A 20,859-nucleotide genomic window follows, 5' to 3' on the forward strand; every position below is an offset into this window, starting at 1 on the left:
CATTGTTCTAAATATTTTATTTATTTATTTGGCAGAGTGAGAGCACAAGCAGGGGGAGCAGCAGGTAGAAGGAGAGGGAGAAGCAGGCTCCCCACTGAGCAGAGAGCCTGATGTGGGGCTCAATCCCAGGACCCTGGGATCATGACCTGAGCTGAAGGCAGACACTTGACAAACTGAGCCACCCAGAAGCCCCATCCTGTGTCCTTCCTTGTAAAGTCCAGTTCTAGCAAGAATCCTGCTAAGTCAGTTTAGACAGAAACCCCCACCCTAAATATCTGATCACTCTCCATGTCTGATTGGGTTCCTCATCTTCCACCATTGCCAAGGTGATATCTGATCATCCAACAGACCTTCAGCAAGAATCTTTTTTTTTTTTTTAAAGATTTTATTTATTTATTTGACAGAGATAGAGACAGCCAGCGAGAGAGGGAACACAAGCAGGGGGAGTGGGAGAGGAAGAAGCAGGCTCATAGTGGAAGAGCCTGATGTGGGGCTCGATCCCAGATCGCCGGGATCACGCCCTGAGCCGAAGGCAGACGCTTAACCACTGTGCCACCCAGGCGCCCCTTCAGCAAGAATCTTGATAGTAGTTTTAGCTCAAATTCTCCCTTACTCCTAATGTGTTCTCTTAGTAATTTTCTATCCACTGACACTTTCCCTGCTCCTTGGCTATAAATTCCCACGTTGCCTTGTTGTATTCAGAGTTGAACCCAATCTCTCTCTCCTACTACAAAAGTCCACGGCAGCGGTCCTTATACTTATCACAATGGTCCTAAAGAAAATTTGTCTTACCTTCTTTAACAAGTGTCATTGAATAATTTTTTCTTTAACACTATAAGTGGTAAAATGATAAAGCTATACAATTCATCTATCATCAAAGCTCTCTAAAAGTAATACAATAGAAACAATAAATGCAAAAAAATTAAAATTTTCTGCATTTTAAAAAGTTGGACCTTGGTCGAGATTAATAATCGGAATTGCCAAAAAGCTACACTATCTTTGATTTGCAATCATTTTCCTAAAAGAAGTCAAACACATTCATTCGAATTTCTTTTCTTTTCTTCTTCTTTTTCTTTATTTATTTTTAATTTTTATAATAATTTTTTATTATGTTAGTCACCATACAGTATGTCCCTAGTTTTTGATGTAAAGTTCCAGGATTCATTACTTGCGTATAACACCCAGTGCACCATGCAATACGTGCCCTCCTTAATACCCATCACCAGCCTATTCCATTCCCCCCACCCAAAGACCTCAGTTTGTTTCCCAGAATCCATAGTCTCTCATGGTCATTTCCCCTTCTGTTTACCCTCCCTTTCTTCTTCCCTTTCTTCTCCTACCGATCTTCCTACTTCTTATGTTCCATAAATGAGTGAAACCATATGATAAGTGCCTTTCTCTGCTTGATTTATTTCGCTTAGCATTATCTCCTCCAGTCCCGCCCATGTTGCTGCAAATGTTGTGAAATCGTTCTTTCTGACGGCTGAGTAATATTCCATTGTATATATGGACCACATCTTCTTAATCCAGTCATCTGTTGAAGGGCATCTCGGCTCCTTCCACAATTTAGCTATTGTGGACAATGCTGCTACGAACATTGGGGTGTGTATGTCTGTATCTTTGGGGTAAATACCCAGTAGTGCAATTGCTGGATCATAGGGTAGCTCAATTTTTAACTTTTTAAGGGACCTCCACACTGTTTTCCAGAGTGGCTGTACCAACTTGCATTCCCACCAACAGGTAAAAGGGATCCCCTTTCTCCACATCCTCTCCAACATTTGTTCTTTCCTGCCTTGTCCATTTTTGCCATTCTAACTGGCATAAGGTGGTATCTCAGTGTGGTTTTGATTTGAATTTCCCTGATGGCTAATGATGTTGAACATTTTTTCATGTGTCTGTTAGCCATTTGTATGTCTTCATTGGAAAAGTGTCTGTTCATATCTTCTGCCAATTTTTGGATTTGATTATTTGTTTCCCATGTATTGAGTTTGAGAAGTTCTTTGTAGATCTTGGATACCAGTCTTTTATCTGTAGTGTCAATTGCAAATATCTTCTCCCATTCTGTGGGCTGCCTCTTAGGTTTTTTTGACTGTTTTCTTGGCTGTGCAGAAGCTTTTTATCTTGATGAAGTCCCACAAGTTCATTTTTTTCTTTTGTTTCTCTTGCCTTTGGTGATGTGTCACGAAAAAAGTTGCTGTGGCCAATGTAAAAGAGGTTGCAGCCTATGTTCTCCTCTAGGATTTTGATGGATTCCTGTCTCACATCGAGGTCTTTCATCCATTTGGAGTTTATCTTTGTGTATGGTGTGAGATAGTGGTCAAGTTTCATTCTTTTGCATGTAGCTGTCCAATTTCCCCAGCACCATTTATTGAAGAGACTGTCTTTTTTCCACTGGATGTTTTTTCCTGCTTTGTCAAAGATTAATTGCCCAAAGAGCCGAGGGTCCATTCCTGGGTTCTCTATTCTGTTCCATTGGTCTATGTGTCTGTTTTTGTGCCAGTACCATGCTGTCTTGGTGATCACAGCTTTGTAGTATGGTCACCAAACAGGTCTCAACCGGTACCAAAAGACTGAAATTATTCCCTGCATATTCTCAGACCACAATGCTTTGAAATTGGAACTCAATCACAAGGAAAAATTTGGAAGAAACTCAAATACTTGGAAACTAAGAACCATCCTGCTTAAGAATGATTGGGTAAACCAGGAAATAAAATTTAGAATGCAGTTTTTATATTCTCACCTCAAGAAGCTGGAGCTGGAACAGCAGAACAGGCCTAACCCACGCACGAGAAGGCAGTTGATCAAGATTAGAGCAGAGATCAATGATTTAGAAACCAGGAGCACAGTGGAGCAGATCAACAGAACTAGAAGCTGGTTCTTTGAAAGAATAAATAAGATCGATAAGCCACTGGCCAGTTTTATTCAGAAGAATAAAGAAAGGACCCAAATTAATAAAATTATGAATGAAAGGGGAGAGGTCACAACCAACACCAATGAAATAGGAAGGATCATTACAAACTTTTATCAACAGCTTTATGCCAATAAATTAAACAACCTGGAAGAAGTGGATGCCTTCCTGGAAACCTATAAACTACCAAGACTGAAACAGGAAGAAATTGATTATTTAAACAGACCAATTAATTATGAAGAGATTGAAGCAGTGATCAAAAACCTCCCCCAAAACAAGAGTCCAGGGCCTGATGGATTCCCCAGGGAATTCTACCAAACATTCAAAGAAGAAATAATACCTATTCTCCTGAAGCTGTTTCAAAAAATAGAAACAGAAGGAAAACTACCAAACTCATTCTATGAGGCCAGTATTACCTTGATCCCCAAATCAGGCAAAGGAGCCCATCAAAAAGGAGAATTACAGACCGATATCCCTGATGAATATGGACGCCAAAATTCTCGAATTTATTTTCAAGTATACTGAGGTCCGTATGGCATAGTGGTTAAGACTCTAGAGCCCAAATATCTGGGTTTGGATGCTAGCTTTGCCCCTCTAATCCCGGAGAAAGTGACTAAAAAAATCTCTGTGCCTTAGCTTCCCCATTTGTAAGACAGTAATGAGGATTATGTGATGTAATACACATAAAAGTCTTAACATGGTGACTGGCCCACGGTGGTGAGTAGTCAAGGAGTATCAGCCAGCTGAAGTCCCTTTCCTAGCCGTAAAAAGTCCCTTTCATGGCTCAGGTACTGCCCTCGATGCTCAAAATCAGTGCCGGCTATTGATAAACATCATGGTGTGGTGACACTGGAGATGATTTTGCTTTTTCACTGGAAACATGTTTAAAGTTAGAAGGAGTTGAGCCCACATTTTCTTTGCCGGTTCCTCCCTTTGCAGATTATGCAGTGGGATAAAAACAGCTACTCGAACCAATAAAGTAATCCCTGAAACGACGTCCTGGAAGTTACTGCAGTTCTCCATGCACTGACACAGCCAAGCAGGCAGTGGCAGCTCTCAGCATCTCCGCCTTCAAGAGCCAGTGGTAAACTTCGTAACTGTCACCGCAGAGGCTGTTGGTTTGGAAGAACTACTTGGACATCTCTCAGAGTACTGCTAGGCAGGCCCTTGTCCACGATGACCTGGTAGTTTTCTATATTCACAACATAATGTGCCATGAATTGAGGGAGAAAAGGCATCTGAAGTTTTTTAAAGCATCTGCATTTTTTTTTAAAACAAAACTGGGAAATTGAAGAGTTGAAACGACCAACAGAATTCTAACTGCATCATTCATTAAACAAACATGGAAAACTGAGACCAAGAAAAGTCAAGGTCACGAGGTAGCATACGCTGAAGACATAAAATGCAAAGTTTTCAAGTGCTGAAGGTCTATATTTAGTACAATTTAACTTGAAATTAAGGAACTCGCTTGCTTTGCCTCTTGCCTTGGGGCGGTAATGCAAAACTCATCAACTACTTCCTGTGTCAGACGGAAGGGAGAGTGTAACAGCCAACCTACCTGAAAGATGCAAATTACCCAGACAGTGACCCTGAGTGTTGACAGCTGAAGTCCAGTGGTTGAGATGAAAGAACACATCACCAAAACCATGAAGGGGCATTGATTAAATTCACTTTAAATTCAACAGCCACTGGCATCTTTAAGATTCATCTCTGCTATGAGATTAGATTCCCATGCACTCTTTGATTTTGACAAATTAAATTCCCTTGAACTAATTTATTTGTGCATCTCATTTTTTTTAAGATATACTATACAAGAAAACCAAGGATGTGCATTTACATGTTTAAAAACTATATTCTCGACATCAAAACAGGAAGGCCGTTTACCTGAATATCATACAAGGTTTTCTCACACTCATGGTAAAGGTAGATGGATATACTTTTGCTTAATTCAGAATTTATTAGTAAAAAGAGTGTTAAAGGGCACATCAGACTCCAGTGCTTTTTAAGCTGATTTTCAGGCCAATTACTTATAAAGTTTCCGAAGGTAACAATGGCATAGCCCGCTTACCTACAAAGGTGGAGTCTAGAACTAAGTCCTTAACCATTAGGAGAGAAAGATAGACAGTTATCATCAGTTCACTCACAATTTATGGTAAAACAGATCTATTCTACTTTTTTCGACATAGGATGCAACATATAGGTCAGAGATTCCAAGTGCCAACACTGTAGCTAGATCTGTGGGTTTAAAATCTCACTAATGCCATGTACTTGCTGCATGATTTAGGCATGTTATTTAATCTCTCAGTGCCTTGGTTTGCTAATCCAAAAATGGGTATCTTCTCAGTTGATTCCAAAGTAACATTCTGGAAAAGGTGTTTTAAGACTTATTTGTATCAAGGCTCAGAAATGTTAAGTAAAACACATAAGGGCTAATCAAAAATCACAGCCAGTGTTTACATGCGTATCTGTCTGACCTTCAAGTCCTGCCCTGCTATTGAAACACCACCCCGTGCCCCACCACAGACAGGCTCACACACACACACACACAGATAGGTCCACTTATCTGTTTCAGATCTGCTTGACATTCATAAGGTTTAACTTAAAGATGATTCCAGGGGGTGGGAGGTATGGAGGGAGTATCAAAACCACTGATCTGCACCATGCAGCATCCTTATGTCTTAATTTCTTGCACACCCTCATTGGATCTTGAAGCGAAGCATGAATACATGCAAAAAGGGATAATTAGGAAAAGGCCTGACCTTGCCCTAAACGTGGACTCTTAACACATTTTCCCCTTTCTGTAATCTTCACAGTTACGAAGACTACCTGAGGTTAAGTCCTTTGCCCTGAATTCAGTCTATTAGAAAAGCCCAACCCTGGAAGGTAATAGGACTTTCTCAAAGACAGCTCAGAACAAAAGCTAGAAAAAATACTATTTCCTTGTTTCTACAGCAATTCAGAGCCTATAGAAGGAGAATATGGGAGGATTTTCCACTTGGGAGAGGGAAATAGACTGAAATGCACTAACTGGTGGCTAACTCTACTGTTATCCTGTTACTAAGCCCAGCCACATGGAATTAAGGAGAAAGAACTTCTGGGCCTCCATCTCCACTCTATGTCCACTGGTTAGAAACACAGATTCAAAGTGAAAGCAAGTCATATAGAAAACTGAAAAAGAGATATCATCTTTTAGACTCCTTTAAAATTATACCTCCCACTCCTAGTCTATTTTCCTAGTCTATTTTTTCCCCACAGCTATATAATTAACATGTAACACGCCATATAATTTAGTTCCTTGTTAAATCGCTCACTAGTTTTTTGTCTGTTTGTTTGATGTATTCCAACTATCTAGACCCTACTTAATAGTTGCTCAATAAATATCTCCCAAGTGAATGAATGAATAAGAGGAACAGACAATCTCTGAAAGTGGTATACTACAGAACCCAGAATACGTCTGGAAACCACGACAGAAGAGAATAAAACATTAGATCTATAAATCTGGAGCCTAAAGCCACCAAAAAACGAATTCACTGGGATCTAAAGATGAAATTAAGTAAAGAAAAAGAGTGGGTAAGATAATATAATATTGAAAGGGAACTGCAATTGCAAAATTAAGATCTGTATTTAAGATAAGTAAGGAGAACTGAAATAGTAGAAATTCTAGCCATTGCTGCAGCTCACAGAACACAACAGAATGTCCAGAATTACAGAAAAAATAAAGGCAGAAAGAATTTCAAAAGGCAAATAATATATAGAGAAAACTGAGAGCAAAGAGCAACACAAAAATTGTCAGTGTCCCTGGAGGTGGACAAACTTAATCATTGGAATAGAACAATCAAAAATATAATTAAACAAAGGTTTAAAAAAACCTAACAAAATAAATGAAACCAGTTGCAAGATTAAAAGAAAATCTTCAATTTAAAAAAAAAGACAGGGAAAAGAGGTTACCAATAAAGGAAGGAAAATCAGGCCATTATCAAACTTCTCCTGTCTAACAGCAAATGCCAAAAGACAATACACAAACATCTTCAGGGTTGTGATGGAGAAAAGTTGTGATTCCAGAATTTTATACCAGACAAAATTATCTTTCACGCAAGAAAGCTGTTTGCAGACATGCAAATATTTCTTCCACTCACGTAGCTTCACTGAAAAAACTCTCTCTCTGACGACTTACATACGTGAGTAGTTGTGAGATAAATCCTCATAATAACAAGGTATTTATATGGTATGCTGAATTCTTTCTCTCACAGTTTGAGTGACACATGTTGGATCTTATGCTGGATCATACAACAATTTAGATGACTGGATCATGTTGCCTAGAGAATAATGAACAATTAAAATTGTTTTTTCCCCTTTACAATGGTAAAGCAGCCCAGTATATAACAAGTAATCATTACAAAAGACAAGTAGATTAAGGAATGACTTTCTGGATCTTCGAAGTTCATATTAAAAGATCTGAGCTATTGTTTTGTTTTTAGTTTTTAATTCGGAAGATTAATAACCTACCCGATGACAGATATCTTACTCCAATCAGATCAAATTTATAAAATCCATAAGGATCATGTTAAATATCTCTAAAAAATCAGTGATTATGGTACGATATCAACTATATCAAATAAGCACACACAGGAACATGACTATAATGAAATGTAGTCATAGCTAGTTACTTTCCTTTTTTATACATTTCTGCATTTTTCTATTTTTCTATTAATCATATGTTACCATACAGGAGAAAAGATCAATCTGTATCTGCAATTTGATCAATAAAATAGTCACAATCATGATTTTTTAAAAAACAAGCATAACAGGAGGACTGTTTTTTTTATAATAAATTTTATGTTATGTTAGTCACCACACAGTATATCCTTAGTTTTTGATGTAATGTTCCATGATTCATTATTTGCGTATAACACCCAGTGCACCATGCAATACGTGCCCTCCTTAATACCCATCACCGGTCTATCCCAATCCCTCACCCTCTTCCCCTCTGAAGCCCTCAGTTTGTTTCCCAGAGTCCACAGTCTCTCGTGGTTCATTCCCCCTTCTGTTTACCTCCCCTTCATTATTCCCTTCCTTCTCCTGCCGATCTTCCTGCTATTTCTTATGTTCTACATATGAGTGAAACCATATGATAATTGTCTTTCTCTGCTTGATTTATTTCACTTAGCATAATCTCCTCCAGTCCCATCCGTGTTGCTGCAAATGTTGGGTAATCGTTCTTTCTAACAGGAGGACTGTTAAAAAGTGGTATTGGATCAGGGAAATGTGAAATCATAGATATATATGTACACACACATATATACAAATACAGATATATTCTCTATATATCTATATACATATATAGATATGTTATATAAGATTTAAACACCCAGTGTTGCACTGTTCCTAGTGACAAAAAGCTAATGACCATCAAAGGGGTAGAGATATGATGTATCATTAAAATGGGATATTATGCAGCTGCTAAAACAATAAAGCAAATCTTTAGGAAGTGATGAGAAAATTTTTTCAAGACCGTTATTACACAGAGATAGCAAAGTAGAGAACAGCTTTCACTTGTAAAATAAAGGACCGTGTATATGTTAATTACACACATACACATCCCCACACACCCAAATGATGCTCAGAAAAATAAGTAACAGTGGTTGGCTCTGTGTAGAGGATGAGATTGGGGGGTAGCTGCAGGCAGGACCCTTAGCTGTCACTCTATAATTTTTATACTGCTTACTTGTTTCTCATGTGTGTAGTCATGCGCATGTACTCCTTACTAAATTTTCAAGTAAAGGTATACAGCATTTGATTGATGTGAGCGTACCACTAATTCCTCACTATTTTCATGCCCAATGTTGCCACACAAAAGATTATTTCTTTACTATACTGACATAAACAAAATCCCTATCTTGAGTTGCCTTGATTTGTACCTTTCCTAGGGTTTCTATGAATTTCGAAAGGCAGTTAGCATGGCACATCATTAGACTTTCAGCAAACATTTATAAAAGCCAAGCAGGAAATATTGCAGAAAGATGAGTTTTATGCAACGTAATTTATAATCAGGTCTATGCTATTTTTTTCTTTCGAATATTATCCATATGAAGATTATCTGTATTATAACAACCTCCTTTCTATTATCATAGATCTACAATTTCCACCCCCTACTACATTCCCCTGAAGAATATATAGGCTCCTTTTCCTGGCACTTAAATTTCATTTTCTTAAAATTATTTCCCCAAGTCTGGATTTTTGAAATACAGAATGTCATGGATTGCGATTGGTGGCACTCTAGTCTTCTAAAATAGAACCTTTCTTATCATGTTTACAGAAAACAACTCAGAATATGCTGGAGTTTGGGAGAACTGAAAATATCTGACATTGTAATATCACTCAGAGCTCAGCAATAGAATAAGATTTCCTTATTTTGAGAGCTGTAGTTTCTCACGGTTTCCCTCTGAGCACAAGCCTTGGTTCTCCAAGCACTTATTTAGTGTGCTAGCATCTACACGAACATATTGTTGCTATGTTTCTAATATGGTGTTTTCCCTCAATTTTTGAAGTACCACAAAATTTACATTTTACAGCCTGAAAATTAAAGTAGAAATTATCTAAGCCAATGGTTTTAAACCCTTTCGAGGATTGTGGACCCCTTTGAGCATTGATACACACTGTGGACCCTCTCTCCAGGAAGCATGATCATAAACCCTTAAAGCTTATCCACATACCTTCCAGAGGTTCATAGAACTCGTGTCACAAGTTTTTTTTTTTTTTTTAAAGATTTTATTTATTTATTCGACAGAGATAGAGGCAGCCAGCGAGAGAGGGAACACAAGCAGGGGGAGTGGGAGAGGAAGAAGCAGGCTCATAGCGGAGGAGCCTGATGTGGGGCTCGATCCCGTAACGCCAGGATCACGCCCTGAGCCGAAGGCAGATGCTTAACCACTGTGCCACCCAGGCGCCCCTTGTGTCACAAGTTTTATGTCAAACTTCATTGGACAATGAGGGGAAAAGCCAGCGTATTCTTGAAAAATGATCAAAATTTTGTACATAGTTGTTAAACATTATTAAATATACTATTCTTTGAGTTTTCATAAAATCCTGTGAGGTAGCAAGTACATTTATTATTATTCACTTATGAGGAAACCATTTGGATTTTCACATGTGGAAACAACTCAGAAAATTTCAATGATGTAGTCAAACTCACACGGTAAATAAATATTAGAACCAAGTCTCAAATCTAGGGCTTCTCTTTACGAGCTCTATCCTTTTTCCTTGCTTTACACTCTTTCCTTTAGTCCACTGTTGGCAAACTTTTTCTGTAAAGTTTGATAGTAAATACTTTCAGCTTTGCGGGCCATATGGTCTCTGTTATAGCACAAAGCCAGCCAAAGACAATACTAAAATGAATGGGTGTGGTTGTGCTCTAATAATTACATAGCAGGTGGCAGGCCGGATTTTGCCCACAGGTCATAGTTTGCTGACCCCCGCATTATTTCGCCTCTACATCAAAAATAACTCGGTCTTTTAATTTATTTTCCTGGTTTTAGTGTTTTTATCATCATGATTTTGACCTTGTTACATGATCATTACTAAAACACTCTACACGCTAATGGAATCCCTAAATAATATCACCAATAACAGCAAAATCTCTGCCTAAAAGCTAAAATGAGAATTTTACATATCGATTTTTATTTTTATTTTGAGATAGTTTCACTGTGAAACCATTTTATAGGAAGGTGGTTGGGGAACACAATCTCCTTCAATAATGCAACAGGAGCCAATAATACATGGAAAAAATAAAAAAGTCCTATTCTAGTGATGGCATTGAGGGAGACAAAGTTTGGGAAAGCAAATTAAAATATAAAATACATTTTCTTATGATGTTTAGTTGGTTTGAATATCAAATAATCTTTAAAGGAGAGGTATTCGATGAGTATATTTGTTTATGGTATTAATTAGGGCTATCACCAAATGTCTGGGTTTTTCTGAGCACAGGGTAGGATTGCATTTCCCCACTTAGGCTCTTGAAGTTAGTTTGGCCGATGTCACGTGAGTGAACACTATGTGTGCACTTCCGTGAAACTCGCTTAGCCAGCGTGCAGTTTCCCAGGCTTTACTCCCTAGACCAAAGTGATCAGGAAAGGACACTGTAGGAGGAAGAGCTATTGCCCTAAGTCTCTGAGCAAGAACAATGGGCAGGGCCCTCCTGTCAATCCACATTGAATATGCAGTATGAATAAACAATAACCTTTTATTTTGTAAAGCCACCAAGATGTGGGGATTGTTTGTTACAGAAAATGACTTAGCAAATCCTAACTAATACAAAGGCATACATTTAAAAAAATCCTATAGAGAACAGATTTACACAAATATTAATTTTTATTATACCCAGCTAATAGTAACACCTCAAGGTTACATTATATATTATTTTGATGATCACACTTTGGATTATCTATAGATCACTTAAATAACCAATCAACTCATTTCATTAAATTAACTACATGAAGTTAACTAACAATTCCGTTCGCTACATGAAGTAACTAGTCAAATCTGACACTTAGCACTGTGAGAATAACTGGTTTGAGCAAACCTTAATAAGTTATGTGAAGGCAAACATTATATGTATTATTATAAAAATGAGAATGTATGCATTCGAGGTTTAAGAAAAAATGTCTTTCTTTCTCTGTTAACGTTAGTAATACAAATAAATGTGCAAAAATAATATTGGCTTATTTTAATAATAAAGTAATAAAAATTACTCCAATAAAATCAGCTTACTCTAAATTAATATACTGTCATTCAGAATGCAAACTATTTTCATGTACATAATCTTATTTAACATTCCCAACAACTCTGCGAGAAATACTAGCCCCACTGACATACGAGAAAATTAAGGATAATAGAAGGATGACTGGCTGAAGAATACCACCCTAGCTAGCGGCAAAAACAAAACCCTGAACTTAGATTTTCTGCAATGGTATCGGATGTTCTTTCTACTATATCATTCCTTTAAAAAACAGGGAGAAATATTTTCATCCTCAGCTTTCCTATGTGAGGAAAGCTAAGTGAAATGTCTGCAGAAATATGTTCTGCACAATATTTAGTTGTAGTACAATGTATATTAAAAAGTCATGCCCACATCTTTTCTTTTATTTAAAGCATAGCTTCCATTATCTGCAGATGCTGCTGAAATTAACTATGAAAACATGCATTCTTGGAGTAAGCTAGTTGGGCAGATTATGACTTATTTCACACACCTTCTTTCCTTTTCTCTTCTCTTGCCACTTGCCCTTGGAAATTCCACTTTGTTAACAAGCATCTTCAAAGAGGGGAACCTAAGCTTAGAAGGGAGAGGTACAGCATGTCTCCGAAATTTGCCCATGTATTTGTTGTTTTTGCTTTAACAACAAAGTTGGAAGGGGAAGAAGTTTAAGATTAGTAATTAGTGCGCCTTTTTGGATGAACTGTGACTTTCAATTTCTCGTATGATCAATATTTCCCCCAATGGTATGTTAGAACCAAGAGTTGGCTGCATGAAATTCCAATCTGAAGTTAGAATTAGTCATATGTATAATGCACTTCAGCTGCACCCAAACCACCATACTTACACATGAACCTTATCTGGCCCAGGTACTTCTTTTGTAAATACCATGCTACATTTATTGCACCACATAAATAACAAAGCCGATTGTCCAGAGTAAGTTTGCACAAGTCTAAAAAATTTCACACACACACACACAGGATTGGGAAGACAACAAATATGTAGCATAATTACTAGCTGAAAGTAGACAGGCCCAGACAAATGCTGTTACGTTCCTTCTTTATCAAATGAAATATCTGAGACAGTTACAAAAAGGTTTTTTTTTGATACTCATCTCACCTAGTTTTAATCCCATTCGGAGCAATACTTGCATATTTGGTGGTCAGTCAGATACTCTATAAAATCTATAATCCATGACAAACAGTGCTGCATGTCAATGGTTGAGAAGGGGGAGAAGACAAGAAAGAAAGAGATTCTGTAATTATTCGGGGCATGAACTTCATGGCGATTGCTTTCTTCTAATTTGGGGGTAGTTTCTTGATCACGTTTGATAGTGATAGCTTTCCAGAAGATTAAAAATATGTTATTGCAAACTTTTCAAAGTATGCAGAAATATATAAAAGTGTTTTGTTTGTTTGTTTGCTTGTTTTTTCAGAATACAAGCAATTCCTGACTTGAACATAGCCAAGAAATGAATGGCCACTACACTGATACCACAGCCAGCACCCGCCTCGCTCCTCCAGTTTCTGTTAGATCTGTACTTACTACCTTGCTATGGGTTTTCCTACTACCAAAAACAAACAAACAAAAATGCTGCCTCACTCCTGCGAAGATTATATCCCTAATGCTGCCCGATCCCTTTCCAATCAGCACAGGATTCTGAGAACTAGGGCCTCTGAATTGAACTTGTGAATGATGTAACATACATACGCCATGAGAAAAGATGACTATTTCATTATTGCTTTGGAGTCTACAATATATTTATGCCATTATCCTGCTTTATTGTCTATCAAATGCAATTTTGCACTCTGCAAACTTAATTACCATTCATAAGGCATTTTCTCTGAGAAATACATGTTAACTTAGAAAATAAACCTACGTGAAGATTTCAAATGGCAGGAACATATGTTAATATCCTGAGATAAGCTTTATTTTCATTAATTTAGGTAGATGGGAAGAGAAACAGAATCAAAGACCCCAAAAAAATTTCTTAATTTCAACGTCTGCATTTCAAATGCACAATGCCAGAATCACATATTTTGGAAAAATAATCATCCACTTTAACAAACTGGCACAAAGAAAATGCAAGGAGATTGCAGGGTCAGTGCGAGAAGTCACCTCCCAAGACTATTTGCCTGTTAAGCTGCCTGAAAGCAGTTTAACTTTCCTTTAAAATGGGTTTCTAGTGGCGCCTCGGTGGCTCAGTCAGTTAAGCGTCTGACTTGATTTCGGCACAGTTTATGATCTCAGAATCCTGAGATCGGGCCTGGCGTGGGGCTTTGTGCTCAGCTCAGTGGGGAGTTTGCTTAAGATTCTTTCTCTCTTCCTCTCATTCTGTAACAGCCCCCCCCTCTAAAAAATAAATAAATAAAATTATGGTTTCCAAAATCCAATCTGCAGTTCTCTGAGAACAGCAAAGAGACTAGTGAAATGCCACAGAATTATGAGTGTACTAAATTAATAAGATAACACTCAACACCCAAAGTTGCAATGACATCATCCCCTGGGAGAATGCTCTCTGTCAAATTCTACACCAGTGCTTTAAGTCTATTCATTTCCAAGTTCAGATAGTAGCTTCATGAAATCACAATATAGAACAGAAAATACTCTTAGAATTATTTCCCTCACTCTTTAAGTTATAGTTTCCTACCATATCCTACAGAAATGGTAGAGTCCCTGCTGGAGGCACGTGAAAGGCTCCACCATTTTCAATATACCCTCTCCCTTTCCAATATTGACGTTTCTGTTATTTGAAACTGCTTGTGACAGTTCCTCTAAACCTTTAATTTTTTCCTCTTTTTTTGGTGGTTGTTGTTTGCTATTGTTCTTTCTCTAATCAATTAAGCATTATGTTAAACAAGCAAAATACAGGTTTGCGGGAAATCTGTGACCATTGCCATAACAGCTTGAGCAATTCAATATAGGTTAAAGCAAATCGAAAGTTCTGGTGGCTGGTTCAAAATACAGGAAAAATAAACATAGACGTTATGTAACTGATTTCAATCTCTCCACTCACGTGGTAGAAAACAAGGGCCCTTTGTAAACAGGAGAACCGCTACTCCAAAAACAATGTCTTCCATAAGTCTCAACGTGATGCTTTGGGATCATACAGTTGCTAGAGACCATAGTGGTGCCCTTGTTATCTGCATTCTGACGCTCAGAGATCATGATTGAGTGATAAGCTTGGGCAAATCCTGGCTCTGGCATTCCAATTTACTTTCCACTGGGGATAATTTCATTATATTTTAATGCCTCCAGGTAATTAAATCATCTGACATTTTATTCTGATCTTTAAACTGAACTCAAAATAGAATACAGTTGGCCATTACATCATTTTTGCCAACAGCTTGTCCTGGTGTATAAGTGATTTCTTATCAGCTTTCAAATAACTTAAAATAGAAGACACGAATAGTCCCCCTTTGTCACTATGCTCAGGGATAAGTATATTTCCATGTAAACTTTCTTTTTTCAATCATGTATCTCCCAAGGTGGCAGTGAGGAGGATAAAAGGTGGACAGATACATGATTTACCCTCCTCACTGCCGCTTCTTTAGTTCAAGGCAACAACTTTGCTCATAGGGATTAATGGGATAACCTTCTTCATTTTTTGTTTTTTTTTTTAAGATTTATTTATTTTGGGGGGGGAGGGGGAAGGGCAAAGGGAGAGGAAGAGAGAGAATCTTAAGCAGGCTCCTTGTTGAGTGTGAAGCCCTATGTGGGGCTTGATCTCAAGACCCCGAGATCCTGTTCTGAGCTGAAATCAAGAGTCAGATGCTCAACAGACTGAGCCACCCAGGTGCCCCAATGGGACCTTCTTGCTTCCCCACAGGCCCTCCAAATGACAGCTGAGTCACATCTTCCCTCTCTTATGCTTAAATCTTTCAGTGGCTTTCCACCGAATTCAGAATGCTGCCATGACTTACCAAGCCCACATGCCCTGGCTCCTCTTAATCTTGCTAACCTTGCTTCTTCCTCCAGGTCCTGCCACAGGGACTCATCTGTATTGCTTGAATATACTCTCATCGGTCCCACTCAGGACCTTTGCTATTGCTGGCCCTCTGCTCGAACGCATCTTCGCACTCTTCTCTACCTAGCTGATCTCTTCTCATGCTTCTGGGCTCAGCTTCAATGTCACCTGCTCAGAGAGCCCTTAAATCAGTCTTCGTTAGAACCTCCCGCTCCCTGTTCTGGCTCCTCTCTCTACTCTCCGTCACCACACATGAACTTCTTGGGTAGCATTTATTGTCATCTGTAATGGTCTTATTTTTTTGATGTCCTGATTGATTGTTGGTCTCTTCAGCCCTAATGAGAGCTTCAGGGGTGGGGCTACTAAAATGAAGCTTCCAAATAGAACGCAACATGAAATCTTGGCCATTTTTTTAACTCTCTTCTCTTCATAGGCTAGACTAGCCTGTTGATGGGTTGCAAGCCTGCTGCTTAAATATTCATTTCAATGCTCAGCTTGTATTAGTCACCAAGGCCTGTTGCTTCTCGCATCTAATTATTTCAACATTTTGTCTTCCTCTCTTCTTGCAACACCAACTCCAACCATCCCGGTCAACCATCCCATTCCCCTTCCATGGGTCACTGAGATGGGCTCCTAATTGCTCTTCTCCACCATCAGTCTCCACGCGTCCTCTTCTTAACAGATGCATCTTCTAACGTCACTTTTAACCTGTCACTTCCCTTTCCAACAACAGCAACAACAACAGCAACAACAACAACAACTAAACCCAAAACCAACCCGTGTTCTATCTTATTATAGTAGGTCTCAAAAATCACATTATATTCAACCATATCCTTCCCAATGGAATCAGTCAATAGTATTTCCCACTACTCTTTAAACAACTTCTGTAGTCTAGTCAAATACTTTTCTATTCTCAAACTGAAGCAAGCTCATACCTCTCTTTGTATTCTTGTTCAGCCATGTCACAGACTTGGAGGCCCTTTCCCCCTCCATCAATCTAAACCAAAACATTTTCTTCAAAACCATAGTTCAAATCCAACTTCTCTCATTAAGCCTCACCTCCCAGCTCCAGCCCACATGTACTTTCCTTTTTCTCAATTCTTAAACCATTGTTTAAACCACTGTTCCACATAACATTTGATTACCTAAGACTTATCTCTGTTATCCTTCAGTTATTTCTTTTTTTTTTTTTTAAAGATTTTATTTTATTCGACAGAGATAGAGACAGCCAGCGAGACAGGGAACACAAGCAGGGGGAGTGGGAGAGGAAGAAGCAGGCTCCCAGCGGAGGAGCCTGATATGGGGCTCGATCCCATAACGCCGGGATCACGCCCTGAGCCGAAGGCAGACGCTTAACCGCTGTGCCACCCAGGCGCCCCTCCTTCAGTTATTTCTTAAGTGAACATTTTATCTCCCTAATTGGATTGCATCCTTTCTATCCCAGCAGTGGCAGAAGTAGCACTGATCCAACAGGAGCCACTTACGCGGATATACTGATTTACATGGTCCTGACGAGGAATCCCTTCAACCACAAACACCAATTCTAGATAACTTGCAATCCCCAAACAGAACATTATGTTCCTTGGCCCTCATCTCTCCCACACGAACTCCCAACGCCTAGAATATTCCCTTTCCACCTTCATTCATCTGAAAACTCCTAATTCTGTCTCGGGTCTCAACTAGGACAACATTTACCAAGAAAAGGAAAGTATTGTCCCCTCCTTACCCATCTGCCTATTCTGGTATATACCTACGGTATAGTTCCTATAGATTCCCATTAAATACTCTTAACCCGTAGCATGTGGCACTCTATATTATAAATGACTATTTGTCCGCTGGCCTCCCTGACTGGTCTGTGCACAGCTTAGGCTCAAGTAATTTATCTTTTATCTTTATAGTAGCAGAGTGACAGTGCTGTATTATTTGTTGAATAAATAAATGAACAAACTCGCAAAAAAGCTGGCACTAAAATCTGTTGAAAGAGCTAAGAATGTGGTGTAATAGGTATCAATCTAGTGTTATGTAATTTACAACAAGCCACAGTTCATACCATCAGAATGCTTGTTTGTTATTAATTCCAGTTGGTAAGCACCCACTGTGGGTCAAGCACTGGGGACACAGAAAAGACTCAAACACGTAAAATCCCTAACCTCATAGAACGTGCTTCTTACTAGGTGAAACAGGCAGGAGTACAGTGTTTTCTCCGAGGTGGAGAGCACAGAGATGCTCTCACCAGAAGGCCCTTTCTGCAAAGATGCTGACACTGAGACCATGCAGGCTTGGACCAAAATGGTGGAGGCTTGCATGGTGAGTAGTGGTTACACAATGGATGTACTTTAAAGTCAGAGCCAACAGAACTGATTGATGGACTGGAAGTCAGGTCTGAGGGAGTGCGAACAGTCAAGATTTTAGTCTGTGCAACTGTGGAATAGAATTTGTGCAGGGTTTGGAAGCATATGATTCTGGAAAGAGTGTGTAGATATATGAAGAGAGTCTCTAACATTAGGCCTTAAGTTTTAATAATCTATTTTGTATAATAGAACTTCCCTTGGGCATATTTCCAATGAATAGTAAGAGTCCCTATGGCTTCTTAGACAAACTGATAACATCAAAGAGATGAATCTTGGACAGCTGCAGCTAACGCAGCTCTGAGAAGCACCGCCTGTACCAGGCACCCCATAAAAGCCACTGCAATTTTTCCTCCAAAATGGTCTCAAATTCTTTTTTTAAATGACTGATGCAATGCAGCTAGTGCCAGAGGTTACAATTTCTGTGATTGCTAGAAACCACTTCAAAGCTCACACGATTATTATCATTATGAAGATTAATAATTATACTTGGAATTTTACCTAACGGTGATTTAGATGTCAAATGGACACTTACGAAAGAGGGCAAAATTTTTATCCTGTCCTAGACCAGAATCTAGTAAGGTCAGAGGAGACGACCTTGACCTAGATGTAAAAGGACGTGGAGGAGATGTGGGTGACCTGGAATGACTTAATCCACCTAGGACTAAAGTCTGAGATACAACAGCAGGGGATTTGGACTGTCGGGCAGCTACCTAAACAACCAGAATCATCAGCTCCTGGGCTTAATGGCTATAATTTGGGGTAAGGTTGGTAATAATGGTTTATTTTTTTCTTGTGTGGAAGTATAGGTCTGCAAAACTTACTGAATTTGGGATTCAAAAAATGAGACTGTTTACAAACACATGATGCAACCTAAGTCAGTATAATGACTAAGTCTCTTGCAGAACAATTCAGCGGTGGTCATGATGAGTTCGAACTTGGACTTTTGAGTTTTCATTGGGCAGACACAAACCATTCTCACTCAGTCTGTGAAGTTGTTTTCCCCCTCTTCTAGACTCTAAGTAGTTTACACAATAAACAGTTATTTCCATAGTAGAAATGGGCCAAGACGTCTAAGCTCCAAAGTTAACCTGTTATTATGGTTAGAAATCAGGGTTGCCGTTTTTCCAGGTTTTCGCAGCCACACAACTTTTGACCTAGCTGGTGGAAATGGAAGAGTAAATATAGTTCCTTGACCTCTTCACAAAGGTAAAAATCAACATGTCCAGGTATTTATTTCACTGGCAAGTGATTGGGCACAAAGAGGCATTGCAGTGGGTTCGGATAATGACAGGACTCTACAAACTTTTTTCAAAGGAAAATTTTAAGCAAGAGTTCATCCATACACTGTCCATGTCCTCTTAGTTAGGAGTTTGATATAAAGTACTGATGTGAAAACCTTATCTACTTCATAATTTATCAATGGCATCACATGATAAAATGAAAACTTTTAGAATCATAATTCATATCCCAAAATCAGACACCAGGCCCATGAGAGGAAATCTCATCACAAGCATATGTAGAAGGGAAGAATTCTTCTTCCACTTAAAATTCCTTCATAACTGAGATGAGTCATTTCCTTCCCTATGTTGAAAATTATGCTTTAAACCCACCTCCTTCCATGAAAAAGACAGCTGTAGCCCTTCCCAATCCCCACAGCATGGCAAGCATGGTTTTCACTATGGGGTCTGTATTTATAGCCTCTGGATATTTCTTAGGCATTGAATGACTAACTACCAGAAAAAAAGTCATGTATATATACCCATTCTGCTTCCTAGAAGGCACTGACTATATGCACAGTCAACCCAAAAAGAGACCGTGTTCTATTATGTGGTCCTTTTTAACATTATAACAAAGTGAACAGAAGCAAACAGCAAGAATTACAAAAAATTCTTTTTGGAATCCTCATATTTCAGTGTCATTTTTTTTTACACATTTGCACTATTGCAAAAACAGTATATTTTTTAAAAGACCTGAAGTAATCATAACAGACAAGCATATAAGAACAGGAACAATCTGTTGAAATGTAGAGTTAAAATTTGCAAATTGAAAAAGGTCATATCAAATAAGAACTTCATGAACAGAATGTCAAAACCCTACTCAAATCTTTTCTCTCTACACTAAAAAAATCAAAGATGCAGGAAAATTTGAAACTACTCCCCTCCCCCCCCGCCAAATCATCATTTCAAGCCATTTCTTGACATTACTATCCATTAGTCAAACGACTCAAATGCTCTGCTCTCCGGGTTCATACGCATTTTAAACTTAACTTAGTATTCTGGTACAATTACTAATTCATTTCCATTTGTTCAAACCTTTAAACCCTCTTTTCAAAATCAATTTACTAAAATCTAGCTTTCTACCTTCTATAGACCACTTTGACCAACTGTAAAAGAAAAATTCAAACATGAAGTTTAGCTCACAAGCTGTACCAAAATTAAAAAACAAAATAAGTTGTCTCCTACCTATAGTTGTTATAACAGTGCCAGCAAAGAAGAAGGAACTTCCCAAATCCCAGTGACTGATTTGATTGGAGGTGTTTCCTAAAGGTATAATCCCTGCATTTATTGCTGCCACTATTTGCTGCAAGTTTAAAAAGAAATTTATCAGTACACATGAATCACATGGAGGCATCAAACAGTGTATATTTCACCCCAGTTGACGAATTAGACAAAGAGAATCAATTCTAAGGCATGGTTTTCCATTTGAAGTATACAATATAGATTAAGGCTTTATACCAAAGAATGTAAAAAGATAAATGATAAGAAAATTGTATTGGATATCAAGTGAATGGATCTGTATGGAGCACATCATAGTGTTCCAATATGCATTCGTATCTCATCCGTTAACATACGCAGTGACTTATTTGAATTAACTACTAAATACA

At 38.4% G+C, this 20,859-nt stretch overlaps 1 protein-coding gene across 2 annotated transcripts in view; it reads right to left on the bottom strand.

Annotated features, from left to right (window-relative positions):
* The window catches only part of KCNK2 (potassium two pore domain channel subfamily K member 2), a 137,364-nt gene that overhangs the window by 80,043 nt on the left and 36,462 nt on the right, over positions 1 to 20,859 (bottom strand). For both annotated transcript variants that reach the window (XM_057315548.1, XM_057315547.1), the window contains exon 3: positions 20,438 to 20,555. In XM_057315548.1, the coding sequence (XP_057171531.1) occupies positions 20,438 to 20,555 (118 nt within the window). The remainder of the gene's footprint in view (positions 1 to 20,437; positions 20,556 to 20,859) is intronic.

This window comes from Ursus arctos, unplaced genomic scaffold (genome assembly GCF_023065955.2).
Source record: "Ursus arctos isolate Adak ecotype North America unplaced genomic scaffold, UrsArc2.0 scaffold_2, whole genome shotgun sequence".
NCBI lineage: Eukaryota > Metazoa > Chordata > Mammalia > Carnivora > Ursidae > Ursus > Ursus arctos.